The sequence below is a fragment of the Magnolia sinica genome, chromosome 8 (assembly GCF_029962835.1).
Source record: "Magnolia sinica isolate HGM2019 chromosome 8, MsV1, whole genome shotgun sequence".
NCBI classification, from domain to species: domain Eukaryota; kingdom Viridiplantae; phylum Streptophyta; class Magnoliopsida; order Magnoliales; family Magnoliaceae; genus Magnolia; species Magnolia sinica.
This window is the reverse complement of record NC_080580.1, coordinates 22822676-22841227: the sequence shown is the minus strand read 5'-3', so window position 1 is coordinate 22841227 and position 18552 is coordinate 22822676. Positions and strand designations below refer to the sequence as shown.

At 39.4% G+C, this 18552-nt stretch overlaps 1 protein-coding gene and 1 long non-coding RNA gene across 10 annotated transcripts in view; one reads left to right on the top strand and one right to left on the bottom strand.

The window, feature by feature from the left end:
- Positions 1 to 596: 596 nt before the first annotated feature.
- LOC131253081 (uncharacterized) lies at positions 597 to 5041 on the top strand. Of its 5 annotated transcripts, none has more exons than XR_009174834.1 (4): positions 597 to 707; positions 3207 to 3293; positions 4398 to 4521; positions 4643 to 5041. It is a non-coding gene; the product is annotated as an uncharacterized LOC131253081 (long non-coding RNA). The 5 variants fall into 5 exon arrangements; XR_009174836.1 differs by lacking the exon at positions 597 to 707 and adding an exon at positions 3380 to 3449 and having other exon boundaries at positions 1989 to 3293; XR_009174835.1 differs by lacking the exon at positions 597 to 707 and adding an exon at positions 3376 to 3449 and having other exon boundaries at positions 1989 to 3293.
- Positions 5042 to 7185: 2144 nt separating this feature from the next.
- LOC131253078 (calcium-transporting ATPase 4, endoplasmic reticulum-type-like) overlaps positions 7186 to 18552 on the bottom strand; it is a 34021-nt gene continuing 22654 nt past the window's right edge. Inside the window, exons 7-9 of one of the 5 annotated variants that reach the window (XR_009174830.1) lie at positions 11173 to 11401; positions 7881 to 8531; positions 7186 to 7579 (exon numbers count right to left, since the gene is read on the bottom strand). Coding sequence is in view for 3 of the 5 variants with exons in the window: in XM_058253907.1 (XP_058109890.1) it covers positions 7947 to 8531; positions 11173 to 11401 (814 nt within the window). In the remaining 2 variants the exon portion in view is untranslated. Of the gene's footprint in view, positions 8532 to 11172; positions 11402 to 18552 lie in introns of all 5 variants that reach the window. The other 4 variants (XR_009174829.1, XM_058253907.1, XM_058253906.1 and 1 more) reach the window with 4 other exon arrangements.

Here is an 18552-nt window from a genome sequence, read left to right as displayed (position 1 = left end):
TGGTTGAAATAGGGCCATTCCTCATGTGAGTCCATCCTTAGTTTCATATGCCTCAACCCACCTAAGATATGAAATGGCCTAATTTTTTATACTTGAAACCTCAACATGATTTCTAACCAGATGGACTACTTCGATCTCATGCACATGCGCCATTTTAAATATTAAGAAGTGGGCCTCAAAGTACCATGTAAATTACTTAATTGCCATTGGTGTGTAGAGTGTGGATTCAATTTATGGGGTTAAATTCTTAATTTAGGGGGGTTGAAAAAAAGAGAATAACCATTCACTTTAAAGAGCAGCATAAATAAATTCTCGTAAGCTGTAATACACCCAACTTGATTTTTTAAAGCGCATATACCTTAAGGGGAACTACATGATGGACGGCTTGGATCTTACACGTTGGTGTTTCTAACGCATGTGGGATCAGCAAACATCTAAAACATTATTAGGATATTAAGGGCCCGTTTGGATGCAACTCCATGAGTAGTTTTTTGTACTAACCACATTAATTAAGTTACTTATTTAAGATACATAAGTTTGGTTAAATATTGTTCATAAGTCACTATTTTTTATTTAAAAAAGGCTTCAGTTTTTCAGTCTTTTTTTTTTTATAATAGCTTTTTACTTTTCTTCAGCAACTAAAAAGTCCAGAGGAGACCATCAGATGAGGTGCCTTGGCCATCCATCGAAGGGGAGAAACGAGGGAGGTGTGCTCTCTCTCTCTCTCTCTCTCTCTCTCTCTCTCTCTCGTTGATTTTTATGTCTCTCATTCTTCCTATATTCTCCATAAGATTTCTTTCATTTCTCAAATCATGGGCTTGTTTTTATCAGATTTGTAATCTCACCTGCCTTTTTCCTTTTAAATATGCTACAATCATCTCCGTTTCACGATCTTTCAGCATAGCTCGTCTTGAAAAAAAATTCAAGGGTATGATTTTCTATTCTTTTGGTGAGAGTTTAAATTCTCTGAGCAAAAAAAAAAAGTTCTTTTGATTTCTATTTTAAAGATCTTCAGTTATGGTTTCGTTTTGATAATTACTTTTTTTTTTTTATCCTCTTGTTGCTACTTCGGTTAAGGTTTTATTTTGGTAGTTACTTTGTTTTGATTCTCTTGTTGCCACATTTAGTTAGGATTTTATTTTGATAATTATTTTGTTTTGAACCTTTTATTGCCACATTCGGTTAAAATTTAAAGGTTTCGATAAATTTCAATTTTTAAGATTCTCAGATCATCTTATTCTATATTGTATCTCTTTAAGATCAATATATCGTTGGAGTTGTTGGATTTCTTTTTCATTACATCTAATGTGTGTGTTGAAATGACTTGATGGTGTACACTAATAGTGGAACTTTGATTTGATGATAAGATACTTGATAAAAATCCAAAATCTTTTGAGATTATTGATTTTTGAATTAAAGGTGTAATTTGAGATATTTATGGAATTTTTTGTTTTTGTTTTTAAATTGACATCGTTCTTTTTTGTGATTTTTATAAAATTTTCCTGCAAAATGTGCAATTTTTTAGTGTCGTGTATCAAGTGTCACACTCGACCAAAGTATCACGTAAGCACAAACAGCTGTCTAGAGACTTGGAGCCATCAAGCCATGCCGATTATGGTTAGTTCATAGAGAGCTTGTTATCAAATTGAGTGGACATTGCCGGTTTAGTTTTGGATTAGGATGTGCTTTGAGTTGAAGTAGAAAGAATGAATCTGGTGGGGACCCATGTGGAATCTTTGGTCTGGATTAACGGAGGGTTAAAAAGGCATTTTTGTATCCTAGATACAACAACATATTGAATGTGGGTGGTGTTTTCCTCTTGAAATGGTGGGACCATGTCTAGACATTTTGCTTAGATTAATAGGTTTTGTGGTAATTGGAATCTCATTTCTTATATCATTTTAAATAGGTGCAAAACTGGAAATGGTCCACCATCAGCTTCATATTCACACTCGGCATTTTCTTCTAGTAATATAGGGTTGATGGTTGATTGGCAAAAGTTTTATGATCTGACTGCATAAGACATCATCTACCTCTGTTACCTAAGCTCTCCGACCCCAATGGTAGAGGCTCACATGGAATTAGATAGACAAAAAACTTTGATACTCTAGCAAGGCATGATGGATGATACGCAAACACATTAAAATTACATAGAAATTGCACACATGGTAGACAAGTAAAATTAAACTGTCCAAATTATGGTTCCTAGTTTAATGTTTCATGAACCAAAATTTATTCTTATTTAAGTATCCGATTATTAGAATGGCGTTTAAAAAATAAGTATCCATGAATCATAGGTTGAATGTTCAACCAATATGATTTTGGATCGTGACTTCGTGACAATGCGTTCCATAGTTTCCTCAGTTTAATTTGAGCTATTGTATGCATATAAGACTCAGTTGTTCTTAACCTATATTCAAGTGAGTCTGAAATCAGTATTTGTGTTTAGGTCCGTTTGGTTGCACCAAATTTTGTGAAATTTTGCACCAACTTGTATTCATTAATCATGGAATTTCATGATATTTGGTGCAGGTTAACACACCCTTAAACCGATTGAATATTATCATTTTAATTGTTTCTAATATGATAATGGGTCCCTCATTCACCCCACAAATTGTTCAGATTTGGAATCTATCTGCACGCATGCTTCCTCGCCAAAACATGGCTCATTGGGGAAGAAGTGCATGTAGTAGATTACAATCTGATCAGGTGGAATGTTTGGAAGGAAGACGAATTAAGGATATTTTTCAGGAAAGCACAACTCTATTGTGTTTGGAAAAGAATTGAAACTTGAAAGCAACCAAACATTTCACTTTTGGCCATGCTTGATGGACAATTTGGATCATGTCTACGTCATATGGACGACCCAAGCATAAGGTTCTCACAGTGGATTATAAAAACATCTTCAGACAATATCATTGCCCTTAATGATTAAATTGTAAAATATATGGTTAATCTGAAGAGGTAGTCTTAAGTTCTACCAGTTGGACCATAAGTTACCATCCACCCAATGCATAATATCCAACCTGTCATGTTCCTGTCATATATGACTCTTCTAATAGGTCAGACCATCATGGGGATCACCTTTTGTAAGAAAAAATAAGATTGGATAACTTAGCGGGTGGATTGCATCATTGAAAGCAATGTATATGCCCTGATAAATATTATTATAAATGTGACTTTGACATGTTTCGCATTTGTCTTAGCTGGGTGCGAAGAATCAGCTAATGACACAAGGGTCTTTATGAAAGCTATTACAAATCCAGTGTTGGGCTTCCCACAACCTCCTGATGGTAAGCATTATATGGATTTATAATCTGTCTACATGTGTCAATCAACTTCGAGATAAATTATTTATTTATAATTTGTTTCAAGAAAGGATTATGTCGTGTATATACATTGTGATGGAGGTACACAGATAGTAAAGAAGCTCTTATAGAAGATTGAAGGTACCTTTCCCTTTCATTTGAATGAGATGATAATGGTATCTCTCGATTAAAAACTATAAAGTCTCCATTCTTTTGTCATGTTCTTTGTATGAAATAATTATTTTTTCTTTTTTCATAAAGCCTTTTTTATGACTTCAAAAAAAAAAAACAAAACGATGATGGATTTCAGTCAAGGCCTCTGCATTGTATTTTTTAATATCAAGAGGTGTATTAGAATCTTCAGTTTTCCTTCCCCGATCTACATAGTGATTCCAACTCAGAGGTGGGCTAAATTTATTTATTATTTATTTTTTATAATTATAACTGGTTAGAGGTGGGCTACTTTACTAGAGCATCGACTTTGTGGGATGAGAGCATTACCTTTGTGTCCTAGAAAATTGATTTCTATAACACTTCGGAAGAGGTATTATCCTAAAATTGAGTGGATTTTTTTATCTTTTATATTGTTTTCTCTCCACAATTGATCTTTGATCTATCTTCTCCTAAGAGTTGTACCATAGTACTGTTCACATTATGCCACTGAGAAATATTGACTAAACATAGTACATCTCTCTTAACTTCGAAGATCAGATTTTTCTTTTTCATTTTCCCTTCTTTAAAAATAAATAAATTTGCTGATATATTCTCAAATGATATTTCTCATTTTGTTTGAGACATAATTATGTTTAGATTCTAGAAAATCATCATACTATATGTCTGCTGTGGATTGCTAATTTGTTTAAAATTGATATCTGTAATCCCTCATAATCCTAAGATTTTTGAATTTTCGTGTCTGAGGACTATAGACTCCCACAATTTCCTTAGTCTGCATATATTAGGAACCCAACTTCACAAATGGTGGCTTAAAAGTATTGTAAAATGCCAATTAATGTAATTGTTGGCCAGAAAGGCATATGATTTTGGTTTATCACAGTGGCTTATTTAAATAGTTGTGGTTCCAAATGACAGATAACTGCTATGGCAGATGTAGAGAAAGAGGAAGCTGGGAGAGGAAGAATAGGCAGCTATGTTGTTGATGGCTCCTCACTTGGCTTTGTATTTGTTGCCTAACACAAAAGCATACAGCTAATATGTGTGTATGATTACTGTTTTGGTTTTGTTTCTTTTGATATAATGTACTTACGTTACATGGGAATATATAAGGAACTTTGGCTTTACATTGAGTTTGATATCCTTTGGTATCATGGTTGCAGGTTATTGTGTTGCTATCATGGTGATTACGCTGTCTTGCTTGGAGCTCTCAGCGCAACAATAGAAGATGTGCAAGTAGGATTCAGCTTCTAATGCTTCTTTTCTGTGAAGGAGATTGAAGTGCTATTTGATCTTCAAGCTGGGTAGCTAAAGGCTCAAGAGATTTTCATTCTCTCTCTCTCTCTCTCTCTCTCTCTGTTAATTCACTGGAGTCCGTTTATGTGGGTTTATGTGGGTCAGCTTATTTGCTTATCTTTTCTTATGGGTAGGCTACTGTTGTATAATTCTACTTTTTAGCTCGCCTTATATGATACGTGTGGCCTAGTTCTTTTTTGCTAGGCCTGCCTAAATGGATGTATAGCCTCGTTTGTGTTTTAATGATATTATAGGTGGCGTGCTCCCATTTTTCTTTAAAAAAAAACTTTGAAATAATGCGCCAATTTATCTACCTAAATATTGGACAACTTTGAGTCTATGATCGTGGCCCACCAATGGCAGTTCCCACTGTGTGGATAATTAGGATTGTCTAACCATTCAGCCAGGTGGGCCCTATGCAATCCATTAAAATTCAAAAAAAACCATAAAATGCCAGTATCATGTGTATATTAAATCCTTGGCAGGCCTTATTCAAGGTGGGCCACTATAATCATGGGCATCCCATTGTCCACAATTATGATTGTCCACAAGCGGCGGACCATCCTCCAAAGGGGCAAGGATCAATCGTCTCTATCTTTACACAATATACATAAGTACCTCCATAAGTTAAAAAGTTACTTATTAATGCTGGAAACCAAATATCCTTATCTACTTTTTAGTTGATGAGTATGTTGTTTACCAAAATTACTTATCTGCTTAAGTAGAAATCAAGAAAAGCTACTTGAGGCACAAGTAACTTATGATCCAGACACCCCCTAAATCTCACTACTATGGTTAATATTTGTTAGTCCAAAGCTGGGTGGAAATGTGCTAACTATATTGGGCAAGCCCAAGTCCATCCCCTATCTCGCTGTCTAAAGCATGAGGCCTGAGAGGTAGGGCCTGGGCTTAGGTTATAGGCACATTAAGTAAATGGGCTGAACTGGTCGTATCTACCTAAAGGTCTGACATATCGACCCAGCCAGACCAAATTCTTTATATAACTGCTGGGCTGAGATTTTATAGTTGACCCGGTCTTGTCTGGTCAAGGACAGACCTGTATGATGACTGTCTAATTCAGGGCAGAAGGGCTGTCAACCGCCAGCTTCGGGCGTTGCCAGGTCCGAGTTCTTTTGGGTATGGGTCTCATTCTTAAAGACCCTGGGGTAGATCTGATCGTGCCAGGGTATCGTCCGAGTACCCATGGTTTCTTTTGATCTGGGACTCTAGTCTGTTTGGGTCAAATAGAGCTTTTACATGGTGGGTCCGCTTAATGGATGGCTTTAGATCAGATGTGCATCTGCTAAAGTGGCACTTGAGTGGTGTGTAAATGAGCTCCCATGCATGCCCATGGCTTTGGAACCTCATTCCACTGCTAGAATAAATAATAAATATTTAATATTATGTAATATCACCAATTTAAAGCTGTACACAGTCGAACCGAGTTGAGCTTGGCACAGCTCAGCTAGTAGCTAACCCCAGCTTGAACTCAGCTCGGCTTGGTCCTCAAGACCAAGCCTGTCCGGCCAGCTCGGGCTAGTTCGAACCGAGTTTGAGCCCATGCAACATTTTCTCAAACACATAGAATGCGTATTAAATTGACCACAAAATACAAAACAGTAACAACACTTTACATGTATTTCATCAAACACTTGCGAGCAACATCAAAATCAAGATCTCAGGACAGTCACACTTCATTTAGTCATTTCATCAAACACACTCTGCGGGTAGCATCAATATCAAAATAACCGAGTCACTGAGCTGATTTGATCTGAGTCAAGTGAGCTGACCAAGCTAACTCGACTCATATACAGCTCTAAATTCACCATTAAAACCAAGAAAGACCCGTCTTGGAGCAGATGGGAACCAGTTCAACCTAACTGGACCCAAAATTAACCAGATCCCAAAATCTTAGATCCGAACCCCACCTAACTACTTGCTGTCCATACACGTGAAAAGCATAAAGAAGAGATAAGAGCCGATGGTTTGCATATTTTGGTACTCAAATTCACGGACACGTAAATCACAGAAAGCATTTCTCTCGAAACCCTGCATGAAACAGGCGACATCTCAAAGTGCAAAAAGAAAATATTGAACCTGGGCGTTGTCATCAGTCCTGGGAACCATATGTGCTGGCTACTTGGGGTCATGAGTCAGACCTAAACGAAGGATCTGAAAAATCAATTGCACTCTGCAACTTTCGATTTTTGCTAACTATCTTAATATGGCCGACCCAAATGCCTAAGCTACACATTTTAGACAACTCCCACACCATATCTGGGACCAAAGCTTGCATTCCACCGTTCCAGTTTTAAGTTTGTAAGAAGTGGGGTCCCTGGTTCAGATCGAAACTGTTGAATGCTATAGGCCAGCCGCATATGGTCCAAAAAAGAAAAAAACAAACTCCAGATGAGCAGAAAATGTTACTCTTCAATAGGTGGTCATCACAGACAATTAAGAAGGAAGATACAGAAAAAACTAGTTGAACCACAGTTAAATATTCACTAGCCATGGTCTTTCAGTCCAGGGGATTTCTGGTTCATGGGCCGCCAAGTAAAGACCAATCATCGCAACTGTTTGTCCAATCACATCAGTGGTTTAGATCACCAAACGATGGGCCCAATTGCACACTGTTAACCAAAAGCCCATCTGGAAGAAATCCAACTACTCTAGTAGTACCTCAACAGAAGAAAAATGAAGAAACAATCAACTTCAAGGTTTAGAAACAGAATGTCAAAACACCTGTCAGCTGCAATGGTTACTCTATTTGTTGGGCAGGAAAGACGCCTGCAAATATATAACAGCTGTTATTCTCTCAGTAGCGTGTACCAAGTGGTGACAAACAAACCAGCCTTATGCAAAGAGCCTAGTAGCATCTAAAAATTAACTGCAATAAATGCTTGTACTCTTGCAGATTCTAATTAAAAGTAGTTCAGAATGTTTCAGAAAAAAAATCTGGCGATAGAAGCAAATTGGGTTCTCTTGGGAAAAGATTATCAGAGGAGAGTCCCAATGCCTTCCAATCTACCTAGGTTCATTTTAGCCCTCAATATAGAAAATAACGGAGGGTCAGGAACCATGACACCAATTGACAGAAATATGCACCTTGGGCCTCAGCATATCAGAGATTTTCCATCTCTCCACATCAATGTCGGCAACTTTTCTCACCTTCTACTCTTCCTTGTGCTTCTTTGATGGCTTTGAAGTTGAGACATGCGTCCGGCTCATGTACCGCCCCACAAGCTTGAGTACCTCATCAATGAGGATGACTGGGAAAGCAACAGCTAATACCAGGAGCCATTCGTTCAAGCTGAGGGGCACGATGCCAAACACCCGGGCTAGGAATGGGATGTAGAGGATCAAGAAATGCAGGCCAAAGGATATGGACATGGCCAGGAGAAGCCATGGGTTAACCCACGGGGGCATTATCAGGAGGCTACCGTCCTCGGACAGGGCATTGAGGGAATTAAACATCTCGATAGCAACCAACACGGATAGGGAGAGGGTCATGGCTTTCACTTTGCCAGACTGGAAATAGTCACAGGGGTTATCGTGGAAGGAAAACTTCTGAGACCCAGCCGTGAAAGGGGAGACGGTGAAGCCCTCCCAAGAAGAGCACTGGTCCCAGTTGGATAGCTGGGAATAGGTGACCAGAGTGTGGCCATCATTGCTCAAATCAATGCCTAAAAAGGAGTCCTGAGTGTACCAAATGATGAAAACACCCACAGTAGCCAGGCCCACATAGAGCCCAATAACCTGCACAAGTAACAAAGCAACAATATCACTCATAGAATGACTGCCTTTTATGTGTATAGCGTGTGCATAAATTGGCATCATTACAACATATGCTGATCATAGAATGTATTTCATTATCCAAGCCTAACATGTGTTGATGTATCTGGGTCTCTGGGTCCAACGATACAAATACATGCATCAATACAAGGGGCCCAGTGACCCTGTGGTAAACACCTATACGTGCATCAATATAAGGGGCCAGCTGAAGGGCCCAGCTGAAGGACCCAGTGGTAAACACCTATACATGCATCAATACGAGGGGTCCAGCTGCAGGGCCCAGCGACCCTGTGGTAAACACCTACACACCCTGAAGTACTGTGATGATCTCCATCCCCACCTTCCCCAGAGAGACCAAGAGACAAATCAACAATATGGAAAGCATATCAACAATTTGCAAGTAACAGAGAATAATGCACATGAATATGATTTTTGAAAGGTAGGAGCATTCTCATATCAGATACATTAAAAAGAAAATTGGGATGAAGTCATGTTTCAAGATATCTTAAGAGATTGAGCATGCTGTGGCCATGCATTTCACAAAGCACAAGAAGTCTGGTGGGTTTTGTCATCTACAAAGCACAAGAAAAATAATGATTTCCACCTCCAAAAAATTTGAAAATGCATAGCTCCCAACTGTTTTAAGAAATAACTTGGGTTCCAATAAACCAGAGGAAGTATAGTCAGGGGCACATTTGGATGTACCCCTGAAAATCTTCGAAGAATTGTCAGACATGATAAACCTGATTGGAATGGCAAGAAAAATGGAAGCTGCAAGTTCACACGCTATGCACTCCGCGTAGGGAAGCGGGAACACACCCAAATGTTCCTTTAGTATTGGGGCATACTTGTCTTTCATTGAACGTGTTACAGAATGAATCCTAGAGCCAACATATACAACCAAGCAACCAGGAAAATTACACTAATACTCAAGACTTGGTTTATGAGTCATCACTGATATTATGCATTCTCAATAGTTATCCATGCCATTGACTCAAGTGTTTAATTTTCATATTATGCTTCGAGGCGGTCTCGGGTCTCAAGGTTAATATCGGCAAAAGTGAATTATTGGGAGTGGGCATGTCAAGCAAGGAGGTTGGATTATTTCTTAGATCCTTTGGATGCAGAATGAGCTCTTCTCAACCAATTACCTGGGTTTTCCTCTATGTCTAGGAAAACCGCCTAAGCGCATTTGGGAATACGTCAAAGAAAGATTTTAAAGGAAATTATCGTGTTGGAGGAGAAGACACTTATCACTAGGAGGGAGGTTAACACTAATCAAAGAGGCAGTGTCCAATCTTCCAGTCTATTTTTTGTCACTATTCAAGTGCCCGAAATCAGTGTTAGACAGGCTAGAAAAACATAAGTCGGGATTTCTTATGGAAAGGGGTGAATGATAAACACAAGTTTCACCTCATGAAGTGGGAGGAAGTTTGGAAGCCACAAAGGTTTGGGGGGGAGGGTTGGGTGACATGAACCTAGCACTTTTGGGCAAGTGGGTTTGGAGGTTCAAAGTGGAAAAGGACAGTTGTGGAGGGTTGTAGTGGAAAGGAAATACAGGGTTCAAGAAGGATCGTGGTGGACAAAGGACTCTTCGCTCTATAGGGCTCAAGAACAAGGTTTGGGAAGAAGTGGGTTTCTCTTTGGGTAATGGCAATGACATCAGATTTTGGGATGACATTTGGTCAGGGAATCAGAGATTGTGCGAGGTATATCCTAGCCTGGCGGGGATTTCAGTGGAAGCTAATATAAAGGTGGCGAGATGTTTCTCCATAATTGGAGGAGAAGTGGTCTGGGCTCCTCCATGTAGGAGGAATCTGGATGACTCTGAGATAGATGATTTCTTCAGACTGTTGCGCTCGCTAAGCAAAGCTCGTCAAACACTCGGCAGACAAGTCTGTGAAGTTTTCAGTTAAATCCTTTCACATCAAGATCAGTGAAGGAGCAAATAATAGCGAGATGGGCCATATTGCTTTTGTGCAAAAAATATGGTACCCCTCTTAAGGTGTCAGCTTTAGCCTGGCTAGTGGATAATAACAGAGTACTCACAATTGATAATCTGTGCAAGAGAAATGATTCTCCAAATGCATGTCTTCTACGTTTTCAGAATGAGGAAACAGTGAATCATCTCTTCATCCACTGTTCTTTCACTACAAAGATTTGGGAGTACTTCCTCATCAAGTGCGGTATTCAGTGGGTCATGCCAACCTCTATTGATTCTATGCTACTTTCATGGCATGGTGGTAGCAAAGGAAAGTCAGGGAAAAAGGTTTGGCACTTATGTTTGCTAGCTGGTATTTGGGTAATTTGGTCGGAAAGGAATCGCAGGTGCTTCAAAAACACGCATTGCATCCCATCGGGGGTTTGTAAGTTGGCCGTCGATCAAGTCAAGAGTTGGGCAAATGAATTCTCAGCTCCACCCCAGTTTCCTGTGAGCTGGGCTGATTGTATCTAGCTTTTCCGTTTCTTTTTTTTCTTTTCTTTCTGTTGTTTTTTGGGCTTTTTACCTCCTAATAATATCATGGTCTCTCAAAAAATTGACTACTTTCAAAAAGAAAGAGCTAACAAGGACTACGTCAATAACATCAAGAGATGCGTTGCCTACCAAATAGCGAAATAAAATCCATGCGCTGATCAATGAATCGTCACTTCTGCGAGGAGGTTTTTTCATTATATCTCTATCTGGAGGGTTGAATCCCAAAGCGGTTGCAGGGGGACCATCAGTAACCAAATTGACCCAGAGAAGCTGAACAGGTATAAGCCCTTCAGGAATACCAAGAGCTGCTGTAAGAAATATGCAAGCAACTTCCCCAATATTCGAGGAGATCATGTACCTGCAATAACATCCAACTATTAAACAGAGATCCACATTGCTTAGTAAATAGAGAACCAAAAAACACTGATGCATCCCTCATCTATAATATTAGCAAAAGATAATGAAGTATGTAACTTGTTCACTCAAGACCATTGTTTAAAATGGTCGAAGTGATAATGCTATTACCATTGATTTCTAACGTGTCCGTTGACATGTTGTGAAATATGACTTGGTGGAAGTCTTTGAGGAAATTCATCATAAGGAAAGGTCCCCCAAAAGCATTTGTACCATTTTTCTTTCAACTCTAATCCCAAAGAAGGCAGGTGCCTCAAAGTTTAAAGACTATCAACCAATTAGTCCCATGGGTAGAACTTAAAAAGGATTCTATCAAGATTCCATGCTTGAGACCCTAGCTGGGCATGCCTTTCACCATTTCACCTTTTTAGGGAGTATTCATTGAAGCGCCTCAAATTTTGGACAGTTTTCTCTAGGCTAATGGATGTATCTGCTCAAGATTAGTTAAATCCATCTGTGGCTTAGTTTTTAAAATTGATTTGAGGAAAGCTTATGAAAATGTTGAGAAGGACTTTCTATATAAAGAGAAGACCTACAGACCACTTTGGTAGTGCATTAACTATGCAATTTGTCTCTCCTAAGACGAATAAATTGGAAAACCATGCACAGAGTTTAGTGAGAAGTGGTCCGGAATTGAAGTGCATATATCATCGCCTGCATTCTGAATGGCTCTCTCATGCGATTCATCAAAAAAGGTCTAGTATTTCACAGGGTGGAGATCCAATGCCTCTCTTTTGCTGTGTTTTGGAGGGTCTGAACCGGTTTTTTCTTAGGCTAAGTCTCTTGGATTATTGAAAGGTTTTTGGGAGTAAAGTTAGTATTTCTCATCTTCAATTTGTGAATGGTGCACTTTGTGTTTTGTGAAGCGTCCTTGGAACAAGTGTCAAACTTCAAGACTGCTGGATGTTTGAACACAGTTTTGTTTTAAATGTTAATCTCTGCAAAAGTGCAGTGATAGGAATACTAGTGGAATACTAGTGGAATAGAGTGTCTTGACGCTTGCAGACTGCCTTGAATGTAGAGGCAGAGGTGTTCAATCTCATATTTGGGTCCTCCATCCAGAGCTCCCATAGTGGAGAAGTTTGAGAGGAAGTTTGCCTCTTGGAAAAGGAATTATTTGTTGTTTGGTAGGCTGATAAAATCCTTGTGTTGGTTCACCTCAAAAGCCAAAACCCCTTCCAAATGTTTGCATCTTGTGCAGAAGGAAGAACAAACTGTCCACCTATTCAGCCACTGCAAAGTGGTAAGATTCATCTGGAGAGAGGCCCTCTCTTTATATGCAGTGCGTCATCCTAAGATCTTTAGAGGAGCTCTTCGTGAGTTAGGGATGCAGCCTTAATTGGAAAGAGGCAGGACCCTTTGGAGAATGCTCCCTTTTCCACAATATTGGAACATTTGGAATGAAAGAAATAAATGCATCTTTAGTGACGCGTGCTCACCAACCTCGACATTTTTTATCATATGAAATGCAATATGATCAAATTGTTGCACATTAAAAAAGAATTTTGCAGCGCCTTGGTCTCGGATTTTCTGGGAGAGGATCTTATCATGATTAATAACAGCTGAGGATGGAGATGGTTTGAGTAATTGAACAGGTGTGTGGCAGCTCAAATTGGATTTTGTGTCCGCAATCTAGGAATTTGTGGCATGCGAGTGTGGCAAGAGATGATTGCAGGTCATTCATATGTATTTTTTGTGTCCGTGTGGGAGCTCAGAGAAGTTAATATGGATTTCCGCCAAGAACTTTATAAGAGAAGTGGCGGAAGGCATGGTGTGCCGTAAAGGCCGTTACCTAAAGGTAACAATGGCAATCGTCACACGTTACGGGGTCGTAAAGGCTGTAACGGGGAAAAAATGACTCGTAAAGGCTGTTACAGCCCTCGTAATGGCCCGTTACACCCCTCGTAAAGGCCATAAAGACTTCGTAACGGTCAGTTACGGAGCCAATACAGGTTTTTTGCGCAACGGCCGTTACATCCCCTGTAACAGCCATTACACCTCATATCGTAAAGGAATGGAGGTGGCCACCTTGGCGGAAGGAGACTTGGAACTTTATAAGAGAAGTGGTGGAAGGCATGCTGTGCCGTAAAGGACGTTACGGGGCCGTAAAGGACGTTACCTAAAGGTAATAATGGCAACCGTTATACGTTACGGGGTCATAAAGGCCATAACGGGAAAAAATGACCCGTAAAGGCTGTTACCGCCATTGTAATGGCCCGTTACACCCCTCTTAAAGTCCATAAAGGCCCTGTAACGGTCCGTTACAGAGACGATACAGGTTTTTTGTGCAACGGCCGTTACATCCCCTATAACAACCATTACACCTCGTATCGTAAAGGAATGGTGGTGGCCATTACGGCCACCGTTGCCATTACAGAATACCTTGGTGGAAGGAGAGTTGGCTAATGTTATCTACTGAGCTAGATCCCACAATTCAAAGCCTTGGAAATATATTTTTGTTTAATAAAATTTGGGGCATCACTTCCAAGCCTTTGTTTACCCATGAGGGCAGAGAACCAAAATCTATATGATGTATTTAGGCCTGTCAATGGCATGTGCCTGCGGTTGGCTTCGGGACAGATTTTGAACTGTTTGGATCGGGCCTATTCAAAATTTTGATTTTGCTTCGCTTGAGCCCGGCCCATCGACAACCCTAGATATATTGGACAAGAAAGTGTGCATCGTGAGGCTCTTTGTATAGGAAATCTTTTCCCTCTTTACCATTTTAAGATAATTGTTAATTCTCAAAATGTTTCACTTTCAACTGCTAACCAGTTCCATTGTTAACCTTTACAACATGCTAGGTTGTCTTTGAATAATACTTATTTTCAAGGTGTTCCGTATCCATTATGATACGCCTGTAAAAGCCGATACGTATAAGTAACGGCTATGACCGTTACGCGATATGGGGATGAAACGGGGCAGTTGGTTTTTTGGGACCGTATCGGCCGTTACACTACCATAAACATATTCAAAACAAAAAATGAATACATATTTGGAATATTTACATTATTCTTGATTTTCTAAATATTTTTTCAGAATTTTTCGGGCAAAAGAAAATTATCAACCGTTATGGTGGTTGAAATAGTCGTTACGCCCCTGTATCGGCCGTTACAACCGATATCCGTATCGGTAATGGTGGTGACCGTTACGGCTACCGTTACCGATACATAATACCTTGCTTATTTTGCTCCATGTGTCCAGAAAAAAGAAAACATGCAAATGCAAGTATCAATGAATATTTAATGGTTAAATCTTTCATAGTTTAGTTTATTTATTTATTTCTTAAATGGAAATCTACTTTTTGGTTTCTATTAAAGTTTATTTATTTCTTAGAAGGCAATCTATATTTAGTTTATATTAACTAACGAAGAGATACAAGCATATACTTTAAGATTTTAAATGATTTATTTATGCACCCGATAACTTTTAAAAGAAGGTCAAAATAATAAGCATATAGTTTGAGATCAGTTAATCGTATTTAAACTTCAAACCCGACTAAATGACCTAGAAAATAAGTATGTTATACCTACATATGCTTTTTTTTTTCTTTTTTTTTTTTTTGTTCTTGGAATGTCACATTTGATCTCATGTTTCTGGGACAGATATATGGGAAGTCCACAGCCAATTTCGATCTGAACGATCCCATGCCAAAAAAATTTATTTTTTTTTGAAAGGTTAAAAATTTATTGTAGACACCCCACATGACACAGGATGATCAGTTGCAACAAGATATGAAGTGTATGACTTGTAACCTCGACACCCACATCTTGAACCCTAGAGCTCCAATCCCTGAATCCTAGGAAACGCTAAAACTTGAAACCTTAAACCCTAGGAAACCTTATAACCCAAAACCCTAAATCATAGGAACTTGAATTCCCAAAACCCACCAGAAACTCCCTCTCAACCGATTCAAGCTGGCCCAAGACCCGCCTACTTGCTAGTAGTCTTCTCAAGGCGACATGGCAAACCAAATGATCCCTGACTAAGATAAGTTATAATTTATTGAAAAACTCATCAAATTAGCTTTCCAACAAGTCCAAGATCACTCAAATCCGACGAGTATCAAAAGAAATCTAGCATATTTATTGAAGTTGCGTATATTTGACTCTGCAAGTAACGGGAGTCACGCCATCAGAGCCTTTGGCCCCACTTCTTAAGAATCATATGGTTTCTAAATAAGGTGATTCCGGTTCTATTGAAAATCTAATCAAATTATTTTTCCAATGGCCCCAAGAACACAAAAAAGGACCTATAACGGGAAAAACAGGGGCATCTTGGCAAGATCGTGCGATGCAGACTTTTAGGTGGGTAGAAAATGGATTTTCGCGGGCGAAAACCTAATTTTCACCCACCTAAAAGTCAACCTAAAGTCTCCTGAAATGTTAGTTAGATTGTTAGGTGGGGAAAGGCATATCCATGGAGGGAGCAATTGCGGGCGAAAATTTGATTTCTACTCACACCAAATGCCCCCAGGCTTCCTCCAAATTACACAATCTACCAATCCAGTAGCTAATGAGGAGTGTCATATGTCCCCAAGGGTTCCAACAACCCATCAAAGCTTGCCACATGGCATTTTTCCTCTTACCTACCCATTCATTCCAAGAATGTCATTAGCCTCAACTATATAAACCCTTTCACCACCTCATTCTCAACACAACATTCATTTTCTCAAGGGAGACCCATTTTCTACCTTAGCCACTCTAGTCTTAGCCATCCTACCCATCCAACCCAACCTTACCTAGCTATCTTACCAATCCGACACAACCTAATGGTCTTAACCTTGACTAGCCATATACCCAATTTAACCTACCCATTCAATCCAATTTACGAATCCAAGCCACTCATCTAACCTACCTACCCAAGCAATCCATCTCATCCAAACGTTAGAGGGCTGTTTGATTTTTAAGTTTCCCAGTAAATACGGGTAAAAAATGTAATTATGACTAACTTCACCTATTTGAAATCCTCAAGAATTACATCTCGAAAATGGGTCCAAAAAACGATGTTTTTGCTGATTTAAACTTGTAGACCCATCATGATGTATGTGACTTATCCACACCATCCAACTTTTTTAATGGCACATTTTATGGTATGAGTCCAAAAATGAGGCAAATCCCAAGGTAGACTGGGCCACGCCTTGAGAAACAATTATTGTAAAGACGTCAACCGTTGAAAGCTATTTTCTCCCTAGGGCCCACATTGATGTTTATTTGTCATCTAACCTATTCATAAGGTCACAAAGTCATAGATAAAAGGGAAAACAAAAATATCAGTTTGATCCAAAACTTCTAGGGCCCTCAATAATCTTTCAATGGTAGGAGCTCAATTCTCATTATTTCCTATGGTGTGGTCCACTTGAGCTTTAGATTTAACTCGTTTTTCGGCTCATGCCCTAAAATGAGCTGGCTAAAGGGATGAACGGTGTGGATAAGACACATATATCATGGTGGGCCCCACAAATGTAACATTTTTTCCTCGGATGATGTGAGCTGCTATAAATGAAGGCGCCTGTCAACATCACCTTGAAAATGCAGCTGTAAATTCAAAGGTAAATAATTATTACCCATTTACCATGAATTATCATTGTAATTAGAAAATCAAACAGCCCCTAGATCACATCGAAGCAAATTCAACGTCCTAAGTGACCATACAACCAATACAAGTCATCTCAATGGTCCATATCTTGCGGAGTAGGGTTGGAATTGAAAATATCTCTTCCACAAAGAGTGTCAAGTCTCTTATTCCCTTTCTCACATCTCTATTTGATGATCATCCCTGTGTGGCGTCATTTACTATCTTGTACTTTGCTTATAATCATTCGCGATCTCCCTTCTCATACGCCCCCTGCTTTTTCTCTAGATAACTTCTATGCATATGCTGTCTTGCCAAACTTTCAGATCTTGACATATTAGAAACTTAGCATTGTTTAATCTTTGCTTTTATTTTTAATAATCTACTACCCGTTTATGGTCGATGTGAGCAAGCCGTCTTCGCGGCCCATAGCCATGTAGGGTTTGTCAAGTATTTCTCTTTCCTTTTCACACTAATCCTCACCTCCTTGAATCGCCTCCCGAGTAGAGCTATTGTGGTTGCCTAGGTGGTGATTAGAGTCAAGTGTTTAGTTTCTTGGTCGGTTTTAGACTTGTCCGCGATTGATTGAGCAATAAAATCATTCTAGAACTTAAAATCCCAAAATGCCACAAAGTAGAGGTCAAACTTTATGCGAGCGGAAAAGGGTTCCTAACACCTTCCTCCGTCATCGAGGGCCCTTGAAATTCCTGCTTGCAGGCCAAATAACAGAAGTCAATCTTTTACAATAAGTCTTTGGATTCCTTGGCACTTCACGATCCTATGAGATCTAGATGACCATGGAATTCCAAGCTAAGTGACGACTCCAAGTGAAACACACAACATTCTTGAGTCCCCTCAAACTTGAAGGAAAGTAGGGTTGTGAGCGCGTTGCGTCATGGAGGGCGTTCATAGATCTAGATGGCTTACTCATGTCAACTATAATCAGGGAGCAGATTATTAATAATAAAAGCATAGATTATACAACCCTGAGTTTCCGATGAACCGGGATTTGAAAGTTCGGCAAGACACATAGCACACACCTATATGTTGTCAACAGAAAAGCAGGGGGTGTATGAGAAGGGAAATGTCATAAATGATTATAAACGAAATAAAAAGCAATAAATGATACCACACGGGAATAACCGTCAAATAGAGATGTAAGAGATGAAAGAAGAGATTCGACACTCTTCGTGAAAGAGATTTTTAGATATCTTCCACCCCGACCATACTTCGCAAGATCTGAACCGTTGAAATGACTTGTGTTGGTTGTGTGATCACTTATGACAAGCTGGATTAACTTTGATGTAATCTAATATTTGGCTGAGTGGCTTGGATGGATGGGATGGATTGCGTGGATAAATTAGGTTGGATGAGTGGCTTGGGTTGACTAGATTGGGTTGGAAGGCTATGTTAAATTGGGTTGGATGTGTAAGATATATTGGATGGGTTAGATGGGTAGGATGACTAGGTTAGGTTGGGTTGGATGTGTCGGATGGGTAGGTTAGATTGGGTTGTGTTGGT